The 15,508-nt window shown below is 41.7% G+C and overlaps 1 protein-coding gene across 1 annotated transcript; it reads left to right on the top strand.

Annotated features, from left to right (window-relative positions):
- Window positions 1-601: 601 nt before the first annotated feature.
- Window positions 602-14,443, top strand: tnfrsf1b (tumor necrosis factor receptor superfamily, member 1B). The gene is made up of 9 exons (XM_017683640.2): window positions 602-933; window positions 4,221-4,323; window positions 5,512-5,637; window positions 7,735-7,890; window positions 7,979-8,069; window positions 8,846-9,138; window positions 11,494-11,568; window positions 11,845-11,876; window positions 12,542-14,443. Exons 1-9 carry the CDS (start codon window positions 874-876, stop codon window positions 12,944-12,946), a joined length of 1,341 nt encoding a protein of 446 aa, XP_017539129.1. The 5' UTR covers window positions 602-873; the 3' UTR covers window positions 12,947-14,443.
- The last annotated feature ends 1,065 nt before the right edge of the window (window positions 14,444-15,508 follow it).

Below are 15,508 nucleotides of genomic sequence, written 5' to 3'. Positions count from 1 at the left end.
CTGCCCATCTTTCTCTCACCCCTTTTCTCCACCTTCCCTCCTCTCTCCCCTTTCCCACTCCCTCCCTCCCCTTCCACTCCCTTCTTCTTTCTCTTTCCCTCTCTCTCCCCCATTCCCTCCCCTCTTTCTCCCTCTCTTCCCCTCCCTTTCTCCTCATGCTCTCTCCCCCTTCCCACTCCCTCTGTCCCTCTCTCTCTCTCTCCCTCCCTCCCACAGATGTGCTGCATGGTCATGTGAAGGCCTTCCCAGAACTGCATGGGCTGTTACACCTGGAATGGCCAAAAAACTCTTGCAGCGACAGGTGTCCACATACTTTTGGCTAATGTCCACAAAGTGGGCAGCAGGTGTGTGTGGCCATGGAGAGGTGGAGCAGAAATGAGCCACAGCAGACGGGGTCAGTCCACAGACTGTCCCCAGGGGGCGAGACTTCCTGACAACTCGTCGTTCTGGATTGTGAAGAAATAGCCAAACTTGTGCTACAGACATCACGACAACCCCCCCCCCCCTGACCCCCCCGACTCAAGTCTGAGCCTGTTCAGCGCCCCGTTCTCATCCCACCGCTCTGAACGCCTCCGCGATGTAGTGACGCAGAAATGCGGGAAAGTGGAGGGAAGTCGGGCGGCGCGGCTCCTGCGCGTTTTTCTCCTGAACTACTCGCTGAATGTCATTAGACTGAGCTGTTCCTCTGAACTGGGTCGGGCCCTCCCTGCTCCTCGCTCGGGTCAGTTCTGGAAGCGAAACTGTCGCTGGGGCTGAGAAAAAAAAAAAAAAAAAAAAGCGTTTCCTCCTGACAGAAACTCACTTCCGACGGAGAGGGCTGCGCGCGCTCGGCTCGGTACTGGCGCTCTGAATGCGGCTGTGCGGGGTGTGAAGATGGAGCTCGCGCTGCTGTTCTTCTTATTTCACGTTTTCTCATTTCTCACGAAGGGAAAGGTAAGAACCGTTTTTCACGAGCGCTCGTTTTAGCTGAGTAATGTCTCGCGGTAGCGGGTGATTCATTGCGATAGTCATCTGGCTTTTTTACTGGCGCTCCTCGTTTATGGAGCAGCGAGACGGGCTGAGGTCCGTGTGTGTGTGTGTGTGTGTGTGTGTGTGTGTGTGTCTGGACGGTAGGAGTATTTTGGCCTCGTTAACGTTTCCTGGCGTTAGACGCCTTTACTTATTGCGTCCCAGTCTGTTTTCGTGTTGACGCCGTGTAAAGAGGAACGCCGCTTCCCTCCTTCCCTCCCTCCCTCCCTCCCTCCGTCACCTCGGCTTTCGCGTTCTTTCGAGTTTTCGGTCACCTGGCGGAGATGAAAGGCTTCGTGTGGAGTTTCTAGGAAGCGGCGGCTTTAATGGTGTGAGTGAGTGATTAATGAGCTCGTTCACGCGGCCAGACACCGCTGAGCGAGGTCCGACACGTTCCTTCGGTCTCCTGACAGACGTGTAGGCTAACGTGTCGTGTAAAAGTGAGAAGTGCGACGTGTGCTGACACGCATGTCCACTCATCTCTGCCGAGTTTTGTTTTCGTGCGCTCCCTCCCTCAGAGCGAGACTGACGCTGGCGTCTTCTGCGAACTTTTCCGTTCCACCTTAAAAAGCTGCAGCAGGTTATGCAGGCGCCTGAGTGGTCTGAGTGTCAGAGCTGCACCTGTTAAGGTGGAACGGAGGAAGTCTGTCGTTCTCAGTCGCGAAGGACTGGCGGTGTCATCCATGGCTTATTACTTATGTATATATAGTTATTTATTATTTTATTACTCTGTTATTTTCTCAGTTTTCTAAACCCACCACACTGGCTTTGGTCTGTTTTTAAATTGCTATGTCCAAGTCAATGGTACCCCCCCCACACACCCACACGTGTGTGTGTGTGTGTGTGTGTGTGTGTGTATGTATATACACACTGTATGTGTGTGTGTATGTGTATATACACACATTGTGAATGTCAATATATATGTGTATATATATGTGTATGCATATATATATATATATATATATATATATATATATATATAAATATATATATATATATACATACATACATACATATATACATACATATATTATATGTGTGTGTATATGCGTGTGTGTATATATGTATATACATATACACACATTATGTATGTGTGTGTATATATATATGTGTATATGTATGTTGTGTGTGTGTGTGTATATATGTATATACACACATTGTGAATGTGAATATGTGTGTATGCATATATATATATATATATATATATATATATATATATATATATTACACATACATTATACATTATTATGTGTGTATATGCGTGTGTGTATATATGTATATACACACTGTGTGTGTGTGTGTGTGTGTAAAGTGAGGGGGCTAACGGTGAGTACTGAGTGCTCAGATGTGTTGCTGTTAGTTGTGTCTGCTGCAGATGATAAAGGGACCACTGCAGCCTTGGTAATTCCTGTAAGGGGGTTAGAGACGTCTTTCTTGATAAACTGCTGCTGCTGCTGCTGCTGATCTGGTATTCTCATAAGGTGGTTAGGTGGAAGGCGGAAAGTCAGAAGGTGGCTGGCCGCTTGGAGAGGGGACGATTGCGGTGACACTTCATGCAGAGCTGCTTTGCTCCGGAAATCTTTCTCGGTCTGCCATTGTAGGTCATTTCCCCTAAAGGCTTGTCACGATTCTCTCCCTCTGAGGGGAGGCAAAGCGCTTAACATGCTGATGAGGTACATCTGTATGTCTCACCACGTAACAGTGGTGGAATAAATGGCTGAAAGCTCTGTTGGTGTTACAGAGTTTGGGCTGGGCGATGATATAAGTTCAGTATCACAATAATCTTCACATATATCACAGGATCCTTGTATTCCATGATGTTTAAGTTAGCGTTAATAAAGCTGAAGATTGTGCGCCTCCTGGGTTCTGAGTTAGAACAGCCTGATATTCGGTGTTGTGTGAAAGCCGGCGACCATGTATCTGACCTGTATTTTACATATAATTACACAGAGGCACCAACAACTAATATTAATTTGTTCGGAATTCAGTTCATCCAGTTTTTGTCTTTATTACGGCTTCCGGTCTTTTCTCGTTTTAGTGTTTCAGAGAGATTTTTTCCACACCTCCAGAGCTCAGTCTTTGAAGTCAGTTGCATTTTCACGATCCAAGTAGTCCTTCCAGTCACTTTCAAAGATGTTGCAGACTGGCTTGGTCAGTCCAATATTCGGACTCCTCCAGCTGCTTCTTTGTTTCATTTTGACAATTTTCCTCTTTTTTTAAATCTTTGTTGTGTCTTTCCTCTTTTCTTATGCAAGTACAACACGGCGCCTGATGGACCTTCCCATTCATATCAGTTGTTTTGATGGATTGTGTTTTTATACATTAAAATTTTAATTGTTTCAGTTAACTTTCCTTATTTTAGGCCTCTACTTACTAAAGTGATTTGGTGTGTTTTTAAGCCATTCTTCATTTTCTGGGCTGTTCTCCAGGGGATATTTGGGTTTGTCAGTCTATTATTCTAATTATTCAGTAACTGCATGAAATAAATGCACATTTTTTAAAATTTTATTTATTTATTTATGTATTTATTGAAAAGGTTCCCCTCAAATTTAACAGAACGTGTTTTATGATCACACATATCGCTGTCTGCTTACAATTTACTGCCAAAAATCTCCGACGCTCTTTGTATAATTTTATAAAAGTAATGTTCACAGAGCAGATCACTGAAGCGACGCCGTCTGTTTATAGTTTATAGCCCAGATTTGGGGAGAAACGGGTCGACTTTCAGTAGAAAAGATAAAATTGAGAGTTCACCTTCTTTTATTAAAAGGGCTTGAAACTACATTACCCGTCTATTTGACTGGAAACAAGACATTTACAGCCTCATACGATGCCCACCTTCTGAATGGAGCTTTTGAAATATGAAAGTTATGAAGAATATGACACAGTGCGTTTTGGACCCGCCGGTGGACTTTGAAAAGGTTAAAACCACTGATAATAATCAGTTAAGTGATATAATTGAGATGTAGAGCTCAACTTATTTAGCATTTGTACTCATAGTCACGCACAGTTCCAGGTTTCTCAATAACCACATTGCACATGATATTGCTAAATATAGTCCATCTAAACGGAAGTGTGGATGCTTTCATTTGCTGGATTGTTGTTGCTGAGGAAATGGAGTTTGCTGCTCTTTTAGCAAGGCCTTCTCGGTGGTATCAGTTCCTGTCCGTTTGGGTCAGTGGCCTCATGTTCATGATCCTTTTGCTCTGCAGGCCTCCTCACTCCCATATCAGAGCATTGGAGGAGAATGCTTGAACAGTTCCACTGAGTACATTCCCACGGACTCGTCCCTGTGCTGCAGCAGGTGCAGGCCAGGTAAGAAGTCAACTGAGACGGTCACAGTTACTCGATTAAATTTGATTTTACAAAATCAATAATTGAAGCTTACTTTCACAGTGATCATCTGATATAATAATGAATGTATTTCTACTAATGATCTTTATAAAAGAGCCTCATAGACAAATTTCTATTCCCTGTAGAAATTTCTATTCCATTTCCCATTTTGTATATATAACATCATTTTAAATAATATATATTTTTATTGTGACTTAAGAAATGAACAACATTGTAAAGTTACTCTTTTGAAAATACATGTTGTTTTTTAAATTAAATACTAAATTAAATACTAAATTAATAAATATTTGGTTTGAAATCTTTTCAAATGTTTTATCACTTTGTACCCAGTAAAATGTTTTAAAATCTTTTATATAGACAATACGTGGTCTGTTATTATTTCAGATATGCTGTATGTCCAAAAGTTTGTAGACACCTGCTCTTTCAATATTTCCACCAAAATCAGGGGTGTTGATGGGGAATTTGTCCCCCATTTGCTGCAGTAACAGACTCTTTAGGCTCTAGGCTCTGTATACTTTCTAGGAAGGCTTTATTCTAGTTGTTGGAACATTGCTATGAGGTTTTGGTTGTATTCAGCCATAAGAGCATTAGTGAGGTCAGGTCCTGATGTTAGCTGATCAGGTCTGGGTCATAAATGCTACACCAACTTATCCAGGAGGTATTGGAGCTCCATCATTTCAGAGAAAACAGTTCCACTGCTCCACAGCTTCTGGCTGGGGGGCTTTAGCCCCCTCTTGCCAGCTCTTGGCAGTGAGCATGGTGAACTTATCTCATGTGCAGCTTCTTCAGAGCACTTCATTCTGTTACTACTTATTTTCTATAGAGATTATACAAGCCGTTAAGCATTTCTTTAAGGCTTAAACGTCAAGCGTTTCTGGATACTTTTGGATAAATAGCATACACCCGTTTTTACTAATTGACTCTAATTACTCAAATAATCATCAAAATAATTGGTATTTTGCTCGGCTTGGTATAGTACTTGACTTGAAATGAAATGAAGAGGTTGCTGTCCTTCAGGTTATGTGTGTTCTGAATATTTTCTGCATGTTTGGTACTGAATGTTCAAAGGAGTCGGTACACACAGCTGCTTGCCAGTGACCATGTGACCCAGAAAAGGAAATCAGTGTTGTTATGCTTTTGTTGCTACAGGAACCCGACTGGAGACGGTGTGTACCATTGGCAGGGATACGGTCTGTAAGCCATGTGAAGAGGGAACATACTCGGCCACTATGAACTTTCACACCAACTGCTTCAGCTGTGTTACGTGTTCTCCATGTAGGAAACCTTATTTGTTTAGATCTGTGAATTTACAGTACTGTACAAAAGCCAGAAACCATCCATCATTCATTTTATTTCCTGTCAAAACAGACTTTCAGTAAGTGATTTATTTTTCAGAGGTATTTCTGAGAGATTGATTAGTGCCACTCATTAAGGGAGGGGAAGAGCCTATAAATATTATTGTAAAGTACATAGAAAACAAAACTCTTAACAGCTATGCAAGACCTGGTAGATCCACCAGGACTGTCACCATCAGATAAACAGTTCTTAAAGCTTTGGTCTGTGAGAGAGGAGAAAATCAAGCTGCACTTCAGATCTGAAAAAATACATCATTGAGAAAAGAAAAGTGCAAATTTAAAGCTGCTGGTCTTCTGTGATCAGTGGATCGGTCATCCCAGAGACCAGATCTCAACTGGACTCTGGGATGCTCTTCAAATATTTCCTCCAAAATGTGTTTGGGGTTGCTCAGCATTTGCTCCTCTGAATGTGTTTGGGATTGATCAACATCGCTCAATGTGTTTGGGACTGCTCAACATCGCTGAATGTGTTTGGGACTGCTCAGCATCGCTCAATGTGTTTGGGACTGCTCAGCATCGCTCAATGTGTTTGGGACTGCTCAACATCGCTCAATGTGTTTGGGACTGCTCAACATCGCTGAATGTGTTTGGGACTGCTCAACATCGCTCAATGTGTTTGGGACTGCTCAACATCGCTCAATGTGTTTGGGACTGCTCAACATCGCTCAATGTGTTTGGGACTGCTCAACATCGCTCAATGTGTTTGGAATTGCTCAGCATCGCTCAATGTGTTTGGAATTGCTCAGCATCGCTCAATGTGTTTGGAATTGCTCAACATCGCTCAATGTGTTTGGAATTGCTCAACATCGCTCAATGTGTGTGGGATTGGTCAACATCGCTGAATGTGTTTGGGATTGGTCAACATCGCTGAATGTGTTTGGGACTGCTCAACATCGCTCAATGTGTTTGGGATTGCTCAACATCGCTCAATGTGTGTGGGATTGGTCAACATCGCTGAATGTGTTTGGGATTGGTCAACATCGCTGAATGTGTTTGGGATTGGTCAACATCGCTGAATGTGTTTGGGATTGGTCAACATCGCTGAATGTGTTTGGGATTGGTCAACATCGCTGAATGTGTTTGGGACTGCTCAACATCGCTCAATGTGTTTGGGATTGGTCAACATCGCTGAATGTGTTTGGGATTGGTCAACATCGCTGAATGTGTTTGGGACTGCTCAACATCGCTCAATGTGTTTGGGATTGCTCAACATCGCTGAATGTGTTTGGGATTGGTCAACATCGCTGAATGTGTGTGGGATTGGTCAACATCGCTGAATGTGTTTGGGATTGCTCAACATCGCTCAATGTGTTTGGGATTGCTCAACATCGCTCAATGTGTTTGGGATTGGTCAACATCGCTGAATGTGTTTGACATTGCTCAACATCGCTCAATGTGTTTGGGATTGGTCAACATCGCTGAATGTGTTTGACATTGCTCAACATCGCTCAATGTGTTTGGGATTGGTCAACATCGCTGAATGTGTTTGACATTGCTCAACATCGCTGAATGTGTTTGGGATTGCTCAACATCGCTCAATGTGTTTGGGATTGCTCAACATCGCTTAATGTGTTTGATATTGCTCAACATCGCTCAATGTGTTTGGGATTGCTCAACATCGCTTAATGTGTTTGGGATTGCTCAACATCGCTCAATGTGTTTGGGATTACTTGGATCGTAAAAAGCAGAAAATACAACCAACTTTTAAGACTAAACTTTGGAGGTGTAGAAAAACCTCCCTGCAAATTTGATTAAAGAACAGAAAACAAGTTTCCCTAAAAGAATAGAAGCTGTATTATAGAGTGCACACTCTTTAAAAAAAATTATTTTTTCAGCATTAGGAAAAAGCAAAATATGCGTCACAAAGGTCTCAGCAACTTAATAACTTGTATTTATGGGCCGTTTTGACTAGAAATAAAATAAGTGAGTGGTCTCTGACTTTTGCACAGTACCATCTTCTTAATGTGCTTCACCAAGGTTAGTTTTTTGTTGTTTGACTTTTCGGCTGTTTTGACAGCTAAAAACCTGCTGTACATCAAGAACTGCACCAGCGTGAGTGACGCAGAGTGTGAGTGCAAGCCTGGGTATTACTGCTCTCTGCCCCACAATCAATACTGTACCCAGTGCTTAAGGCATAGAAAATGCCCCCCTGGCAGAGGAGCCAAATCACCAGGTAACCTGATCCAATGTTTTTGTGACCAAATTCATTAGTTCATTGTTGAACTCCTATTTCTGACAAGCGATTTGTGTTTGTGTTGCAGGGACACCTACACAAAATGTCCAGTGTGCGGTATGTCCTGAGGGAACATTCTCTAATGAAACTGATCAAGAGCCTTGCAAGCCACACACAAAGTAAGTTACAGACAAAAATAAATAAAGAGTATTTTAATAAAACAAGTAAGTCTGAATTATCGAACTGCATATTGAGCTGCTTTCCCACTTTTATGTATAACTTTAAGACTATTCAGAAATTCTACCCGTCTATGATTGTGTTGAGGCAGTTTATCAGCAGTACTTTAAAGTCCCATGGAACAAGTATAAAATAAAATAAATAAAAATGTTTTGCTTGAAAACGAAATTAAGTGTTATAAAGTGTTGTCATTGTTGGAGATACTGCACAACCCAAGGTTAGGACCTCACACTGAGAGAGGAGAATTTCAGCAAATCAAAATTTTTAGCAGGACGTTTTTTGACGTTAAATTGAACTATTTAGAAAGAATAAACAGCTTTAAGTTCTTGGGGGGGGGGGGGCCTCAGGTGGACCATAGTCTAAAGCAACCCACCCTTCAAACTGTACTCCTGGAAATTACATGGGTTTCCCAGGTCAGCAATCCCTTTTAGACCTTAAGTTACTGTTGCCCAATAAGAGCCTTTCAGATGCCGTTCTCACTTCATCTTCTGCTCGATTTATTTAAATGTCTGTCTTAGAATTTTCCATCAGGCATATAGATATGCATCACTCCATAAAGTTCATTTACCACATGAAAAAAAACCTAAATTCAGCTTAACTTGTATCCATCAGATCAGTATCACCAATACATCCATTGATTGGGTGAAGATAGTGGTTCCCCCTCAGGAGTTTCTCAGGAGATATGTCAGATGATATGAGATGTTTGTTTGTCATTTAGGTGTGAGGGGAGGGCTATGATAAAGCACGGAACTTCCAGAACAGACACTGTATGTGGGCCACCTCTTTCTATTCAGAATCCCCGTCTTCCTCTGACCACTCATGATCCTCACGCCATGACCATGACCAAGACCAATCCACCTGTCTCTCTACCTTCAAAACCCACCACCTCACATTCAAATCCCACCACCTCATCTTCAACCCATACTGTTGAGGTCTTCAGCCTTCACACACTGACCACTGCCTGCACGTCAGAAGAACCTTATAATGACCAAAATTGGACGTACTGGATTGGTAAGACAACTTTCGTACACCTATGTTGGTAGAAACCAGGAAACTGATAGCTGTAGCTGTACATCAACAAAAGTACGTGTGTAAATCTTGGCGTTGGTATTAACTAAACTGTTCTGTCTAAGGCCCTGTGCCATTTCTTATTTTTACCCCAACCCCTTGTTTTTAAGTGTCACCGTGCCCATGGGAACTGAATCACAAGGGGTAGTGGTTGAAATCTTCCTGAAATAAAAAGAGCATTATTTCATTAACAGCTACCAGCGCTGCTCTGTAGGCGACCCTGCCAGTCTGCCGTGACAGCAGAGGAGGGTAAAGTTCAGCTCCTCACCGCTGGGCTTTAGTTACATCGTGCACTTTGAAAGGTTGGGGGATGTGAAAATGATTCATTATCACCCACCTCTGATTCTTCAGTGACATGAAGCTGAAGTCATTTTTTTTTCGCCATTTTCCCGTTCCACCTTAAATAGAGCAGCAGTAACATTGTGGCGCTTCAGGCGTCAGAACTGCTGGACTATTTAAGGTAGAACTACCTAGCTAGCTACCGAGACGTTAGCAGGGTACTAGTGATTTTTGTTTATATTTATGAAGAAAAAGGAGCATATTACATTGAAATGTCATAAAACTAAGCTAATACAATGTTTACAGCAACTTTTAATGGAAAAAAAATCTCATATTTGTGGGTTTCTTTGGTCTCTTGTGCTCCGTCGTTTTTTTCTCGTAACACTGTGTGTGAAAGGCCTCCGTTTGGAGAGTCATGTAGCCATAACACTTAACCTCCCCCTCTATCTCAACAAGAATCAGGACACTCTACCAGTAGATGTGAACACAGAGAGATAAGGGCTAAGTGATAGGGGCAAGGGGTGAAATGGGATTGGGCCTAAATCTGTACAGGTCCTATTGTTGTAAAGTTGTGCACTGTAAGAACTAACATGAGTTTTGATGAAATAAGGTTGGTTAAATGATTAAAATAATGAATTAAGTCTGTCGCTATGTAACTCTGGATTACCTGTAATCTGGAAACTTGTATGTCTATCCTAAACAATTTTAATTCAACTCAGTTTTCCACTATTTCCAATATGAAATACACATTTACGTTAATTTAAGAAAACATATTAAAGATATTTTGATCTAAAGACGTTTGTCAGTAGGAAACACCAGGTTGGAAAGTACTGATATATCATCAGCCCATTCCTCGTAAGCAGTCGTTAAGTTTGCCTAGAATTCCATTCATTTTTAATAGCCTTTTTTTAATCCAAAGCTCAGACTCTGCAGGTAAATGAACGCGTGAAACACAGTAGCTGTCGGAACAAAACCTCGTATCTCCATTTTTGATGTTTTTCAGTTTTTGGCATAATTTGACCTGTCGCCCGTTATGTTGTCTGTTTCATGATGAATGGATTAAAAGATTTGACCCAAAATGACTTGGAAAAAATTCTGGTTCCATTGACTTACATTAAAAGCAAAGTAGCTTTTTCCTTCTCCTCTAAAGTTACCATTTTGGAGATACGAGGTTTTGTTCCAGCAGCAGCGACATGTCTGGTACTTCCATTAGCCAAACTTGCAATATAAACAACATCATTTGCTCTTTAATGGGTGTTTAATCTGTTGTAATGTTTAAATAACATGAATCAAAGTGCTCCATTGAAAGTACGAGGTAACTGGCATAACATTTAGCCTGATGAGTCAGGTAGAATGATGCTACGATATTTTGGTTTAGGCGTAGGTGTAGCAGCATTGACACAGCGCGCGTGCACTTTCCTCGCGCCCGTTATTGCCGTGTGTGTTATTCATATAAATTGCAACACAGATCTGCCAAAACAAAAACAAAATTGGCCGATTTCGTCTTTTGAGCAAACATCTGTCGATCTTGGTCGATTTTCGTATCCCCATAATAGTAGTAATAATTTGTTACTTCTTAGTTGCCTTGGATAATTGCGCTTCAGGAACGTGCTATTAGATGGATTTGCACCTCGTCTTTTTTCGGTATCAGATCAAAATTGTTAACCATGTTGGATTATAAGCGTTAGTAATAATGGCTCATAAAAATCCTGCATTCAGTCAGAAAACGCATATGTATTTGCGCCAGACAGACAGTTTCCATGCTTTGTCAGCCAGTATTTGTCATTGTTTTGGTTACAGTGATGTTAATGAGAAGCTGAGCAGCTCCTGTCAGCATTGCATATGAGTTAATATGTTTATAAGTGATTTTTTTTTCTTTTTTCCCCCTATCCTACCTTTCCTGCCTCCTACTGAACATGTTGTTTTTCCTGTTTTTCCTCTCTCCCTCCCTCTCTCTCTCCCTCCCTCTCTCTCTCTCTCTCTCTCTCTCTCTCTCTCTCTGCACTGGGTGTCTGCCAGTTCTAGGCCCTATAGCTGTTATCGTGCTGCTGGTGCTTTTGCTGACGATGACTTTCGTAATTTGTCACAGGAAAGGTAATGCGTGCAAGTTTTTGTATGGCTAGCATGAACGAATCATCACACCATCTTACCCAGATTACAGTCTGGGGTATTGCATTACGAAAGATTGTACATTTGAGTCCTTTCAGTACGACTTCCTTTGAACTTTATCTGTCATCAAGCTTTGTTCTTTCCCGTCCTAATGTGATATTGCACTATACTTTGTTTTGGGTAGATCTATCGGGGGAATGTTATCAATATTTTTATCTTGATCTATTTCTTCTTTTATTTCCCCACATATTCTTCCTGCAGGTTTAACAAAGCCCCCAGTCACAGAAGCTGAGGTGAGTTTCCACAAGAGCATTTCTGACAAATTTTGATGAATCCACGAAGAACCGGATAACATGTAATAGTGTGTATGAGTGTAAATGTGTTTTAAGCTCCAGAATTTCAGCACTGAAGATGCCAAATTGCTTGTGAAATGCTTGCTTGTGCTGTTGCAAGAGAATGGCTAGACTTCTCCTTCCTCTTCAGGCTAGACAAAGGCACATGTCAGCACAAGTGCACTGAAGCAACAGTTGATTGAAGCTCAATCTTCCACTGCGAGTAACAGTTTGAGGAGCAGAACAGCACAGGGTGGAAGAAATAATCAGTTTACGTCGAGCTCTCTGTTTGAAAGAGTGCAGTTTTCCCGTTTAATTGTACCCAACACTGTGCAAATTAGTTTTAAGTAGGAAAATGTAACCAGTTTGACATACAATGTCCATTGTTCAGTCCACAACTCTGTAAAAATGAATGTGTTGGTCTTCTTGACAGTAAACAGAAAACAAAAACAAATGGGCCTCCAGCTTAAAATGGTAGAAAATAATCGCATTTGAATCGCAATCACAATATTTTTCAGAAAATTTGTAACTAGATGTTTTGTGTAAAGGGTTCAGCCCTAATGCATAAGCATTTTATTTGAACATTTATTTGACACTCTCTGAAACTTTCTTTGTCTCCTTCTTAGCCTGGACTTGCATCAGACTTGGCCCTTCCCTACAGCAAGACGGAGTGCCAGCATCTGCTAGTGGACAGCAAAACGGACCCCTCCACGTCGTCATCCACATCATCATCCTCATCGTCATCAGACAGCCACAGCCAGGGCACAGGGGCCAGTCAGGACAGCATCCACATAGACCAGCCGGTGGTCTCCAATCCGTGTGTTAACGTCAGCTTCACGGCCACGTTTAACTGCCAGGTGAACCCGACCACAGGCTCCTGCTCCATCCCCATCAGCCCCGTGCTCCAGCCCCAGCTGGTCCAGACCGAACCCCCCCTTTCTCAAGAGGAGGAACTGGGTGTCTCCTGCGAAGAGGAGAACAGCAAAGATGCCTCACAGTCAGTGCAAGAGAGTGGGATGACTGTGTTCTGAAGATGAGGGGGAAGTCCGCTGGCTTCTTTCAGTGGCGAGCGTTTGATCCAAGCTTGCGTGTGTGGGGGTTGTTGACGCTCAACCGCTGCATGCTATCTTTATACAATGAGCTGTCTCAGCTTCGGTCTTATCCGTGGCTGGTCAGGCCAAAGACTACACCTCTTGCCGTTTTGTGGCCTCACCTGTAGATTGCATATGACCAGACAGCGACATTAGCCACATTGAGCATCATCGTGTCATCGGTAAAGGTGTTGAACAGCAGCCAGCTGCATGCCGTCGTGCAGCAGAGATAATCTACCATAGATAATCTGAGATTAGTCAGGCCCTAGTGCTAATACAGCATTTTCTTTCTTGCGAATTGCTGAAGATAACAGCACATCTTTGTTATGTCTGACAAAGGCAGACCATGCACTTCAGATGGACTGGCTACAACACGCAGAGCCGGAGAGCTAAAGTCGGTTGAGAATATAACTCATGCTCCATAGTTTTGTCAGTTAATGTTGGTGCTTGGGTCATTTAGCCATCACCAGAACAGTATCATATCATTCTTTTCTCATTTAAATACCAAAACTATGCAATGTTATACATTATAAGCCCTTTGTTGAACATATCCGGGTATTAGTGCCAGGTTTTCAGAAGTAATTCTTGAACCTGTGGCCTACATGACAGATGCTTTTAAGTAGGCCTTGTATCAGCCAGCCAGTTACAGAGTCACAAATGCACTTTACTCACAATTTAACTCCTCCAAACTGTGCGCTTTCATTGTGTGTTAAAGGGTCACACAGACAACTGATGCCTCCTAGTGGTAGAGAACTGTACTGACACCTTGCATGACCTTGTCTACTGCCGTTTGTAATTAGCAGTGCCCAAATACGAAGTAACGTTTTAAAAGAAATGTCTTTAAAAGAACGTTTTAAAAGAAATGTCTCACTGCACTGTAATGTGTGACAATTTCTGAATTTAATGTGTAAAGTATTTTCCTTTTTTTTTTTACAAAATGCTTTTTGTGTGCACTCTACATTAGCTATTTTAGCTAATATTCGAGCATACATATATATAAAATGTACATATATATTTTTATACAAATGAATATAAGTAAACAGAAATTTTGCACATGAATGTGTCTCCCCCCCTCAACATTTTTCAACATGACAATTGTTTGTAAAGCCCCACTCAGGAAGCCATGTATGCATTAAAGTACATATATTTTAAAGAAATCTGCAGGAATATTTTTCCACATGTCTAAATTTCAGTCTCAGAAGTTGAAAGACTTCTGATTCTGGTGGTCCATGAGGTGGCCTCTGGGGTGAACCGATGGACCATTTTCTCTGTATGTTTAAAACTTTCTACTGAACTTATTTTCCTTTGACTTTGTCCTTGCTTATACAAGATGATTGTCTTCCTTCTAATCGCCTCAGAAATATCTCTGGAACAATAAATAACCTTTTTTACTGTCGGTTTTGGCTGGAAATGAAATAAAAAGTTTGTTTTCCACAGGACTGTATATAATATTTCCTTACAGAAACATGAAAAATGTGCACAGTTTCTTCAACAGTGAAGAACACTCTGAATGGAAATTACTTTGGTGTATCTAATTTATGTTATTTATCTAACATGGTCATGACATTACCAGCGTTCTGTTTTCAAACTGGAACGTTTTAGCTTTCAGAGGTTCCTGGTCCCTTCCTGTTCCCCATCATCCTGGAACCTGAGCAAATCCACACAGGGAGGAACGTCACCCCCAGCCCTGCCTTTGATGGAGCGGAGTGAAGTGGGAGAGCTTTGAAGGACATCCAGCAGGCATGGATCAATGCAGGTGTTAACAGAGTTAAAGCATCACGCAGAAGCATCTTTTTAGCAGCTGATTAAATATTGATTGCATCTTGTGAGGTGCTTTACCCTCCGAGCTCCTCGGAGTCTTTATTTTGATGATGCAGCACTTGTATTTTAGCTTGTATCCCAGTCCATGAATTTGTAAGCAGTTGTTTTGATTTGTAGTAGCATTCTTATTAGCGGAAACAGTTGGTTACATAAATTATACAGACGCGTGAACAAACGTGTCCACCCTTTGCCTTCCATAGTATCAGGAGACTTGCTTTCAGTTTGTACCTATAGTCTCGACTTGGAATTGGCTTTGTATATTTAACAGAAAATTATACCTGAACAAGTAACTACATCAGTGTTTTCAGTGTTTCGTACGCCCATCTTTCATCTTTATTGTAGCTTCCATTGTTCTGGGGAGGTTTGCTCTTAGTTTTTCACAGAAACGTGAAGGGATATTTTTCCACGCCTTCAAAGTTCAGTCTTAGAAGTTTGTTGTTTTTCGTGCTTCTCACAATGCATTTAATACCAAACGCATTGAGTGATGTTGTTCCGAGAGCTAAACTACACAGTACATAGGCTTGTATGACTCAAGAACTGGTTTGAGGGCTGTGTTTGCACTGTATGTCCAAATATTTGCAGACATCTGCAGCATTTCTTGTGAAGTCAAGGGTTTTCTTCTGGGAAGGCTTTATACTCGATGTTAGAACATATGAGGATTTGATTGCACATGTCGGATAC

The sequence above is a fragment of the Pygocentrus nattereri genome, chromosome 21 (genome assembly GCF_015220715.1).
Source record: "Pygocentrus nattereri isolate fPygNat1 chromosome 21, fPygNat1.pri, whole genome shotgun sequence".
NCBI classification, from domain to species: Eukaryota; Metazoa; Chordata; class Actinopteri; order Characiformes; family Serrasalmidae; genus Pygocentrus; species Pygocentrus nattereri.
This window is presented reverse-complemented; position numbering and strand designations above follow the sequence as displayed.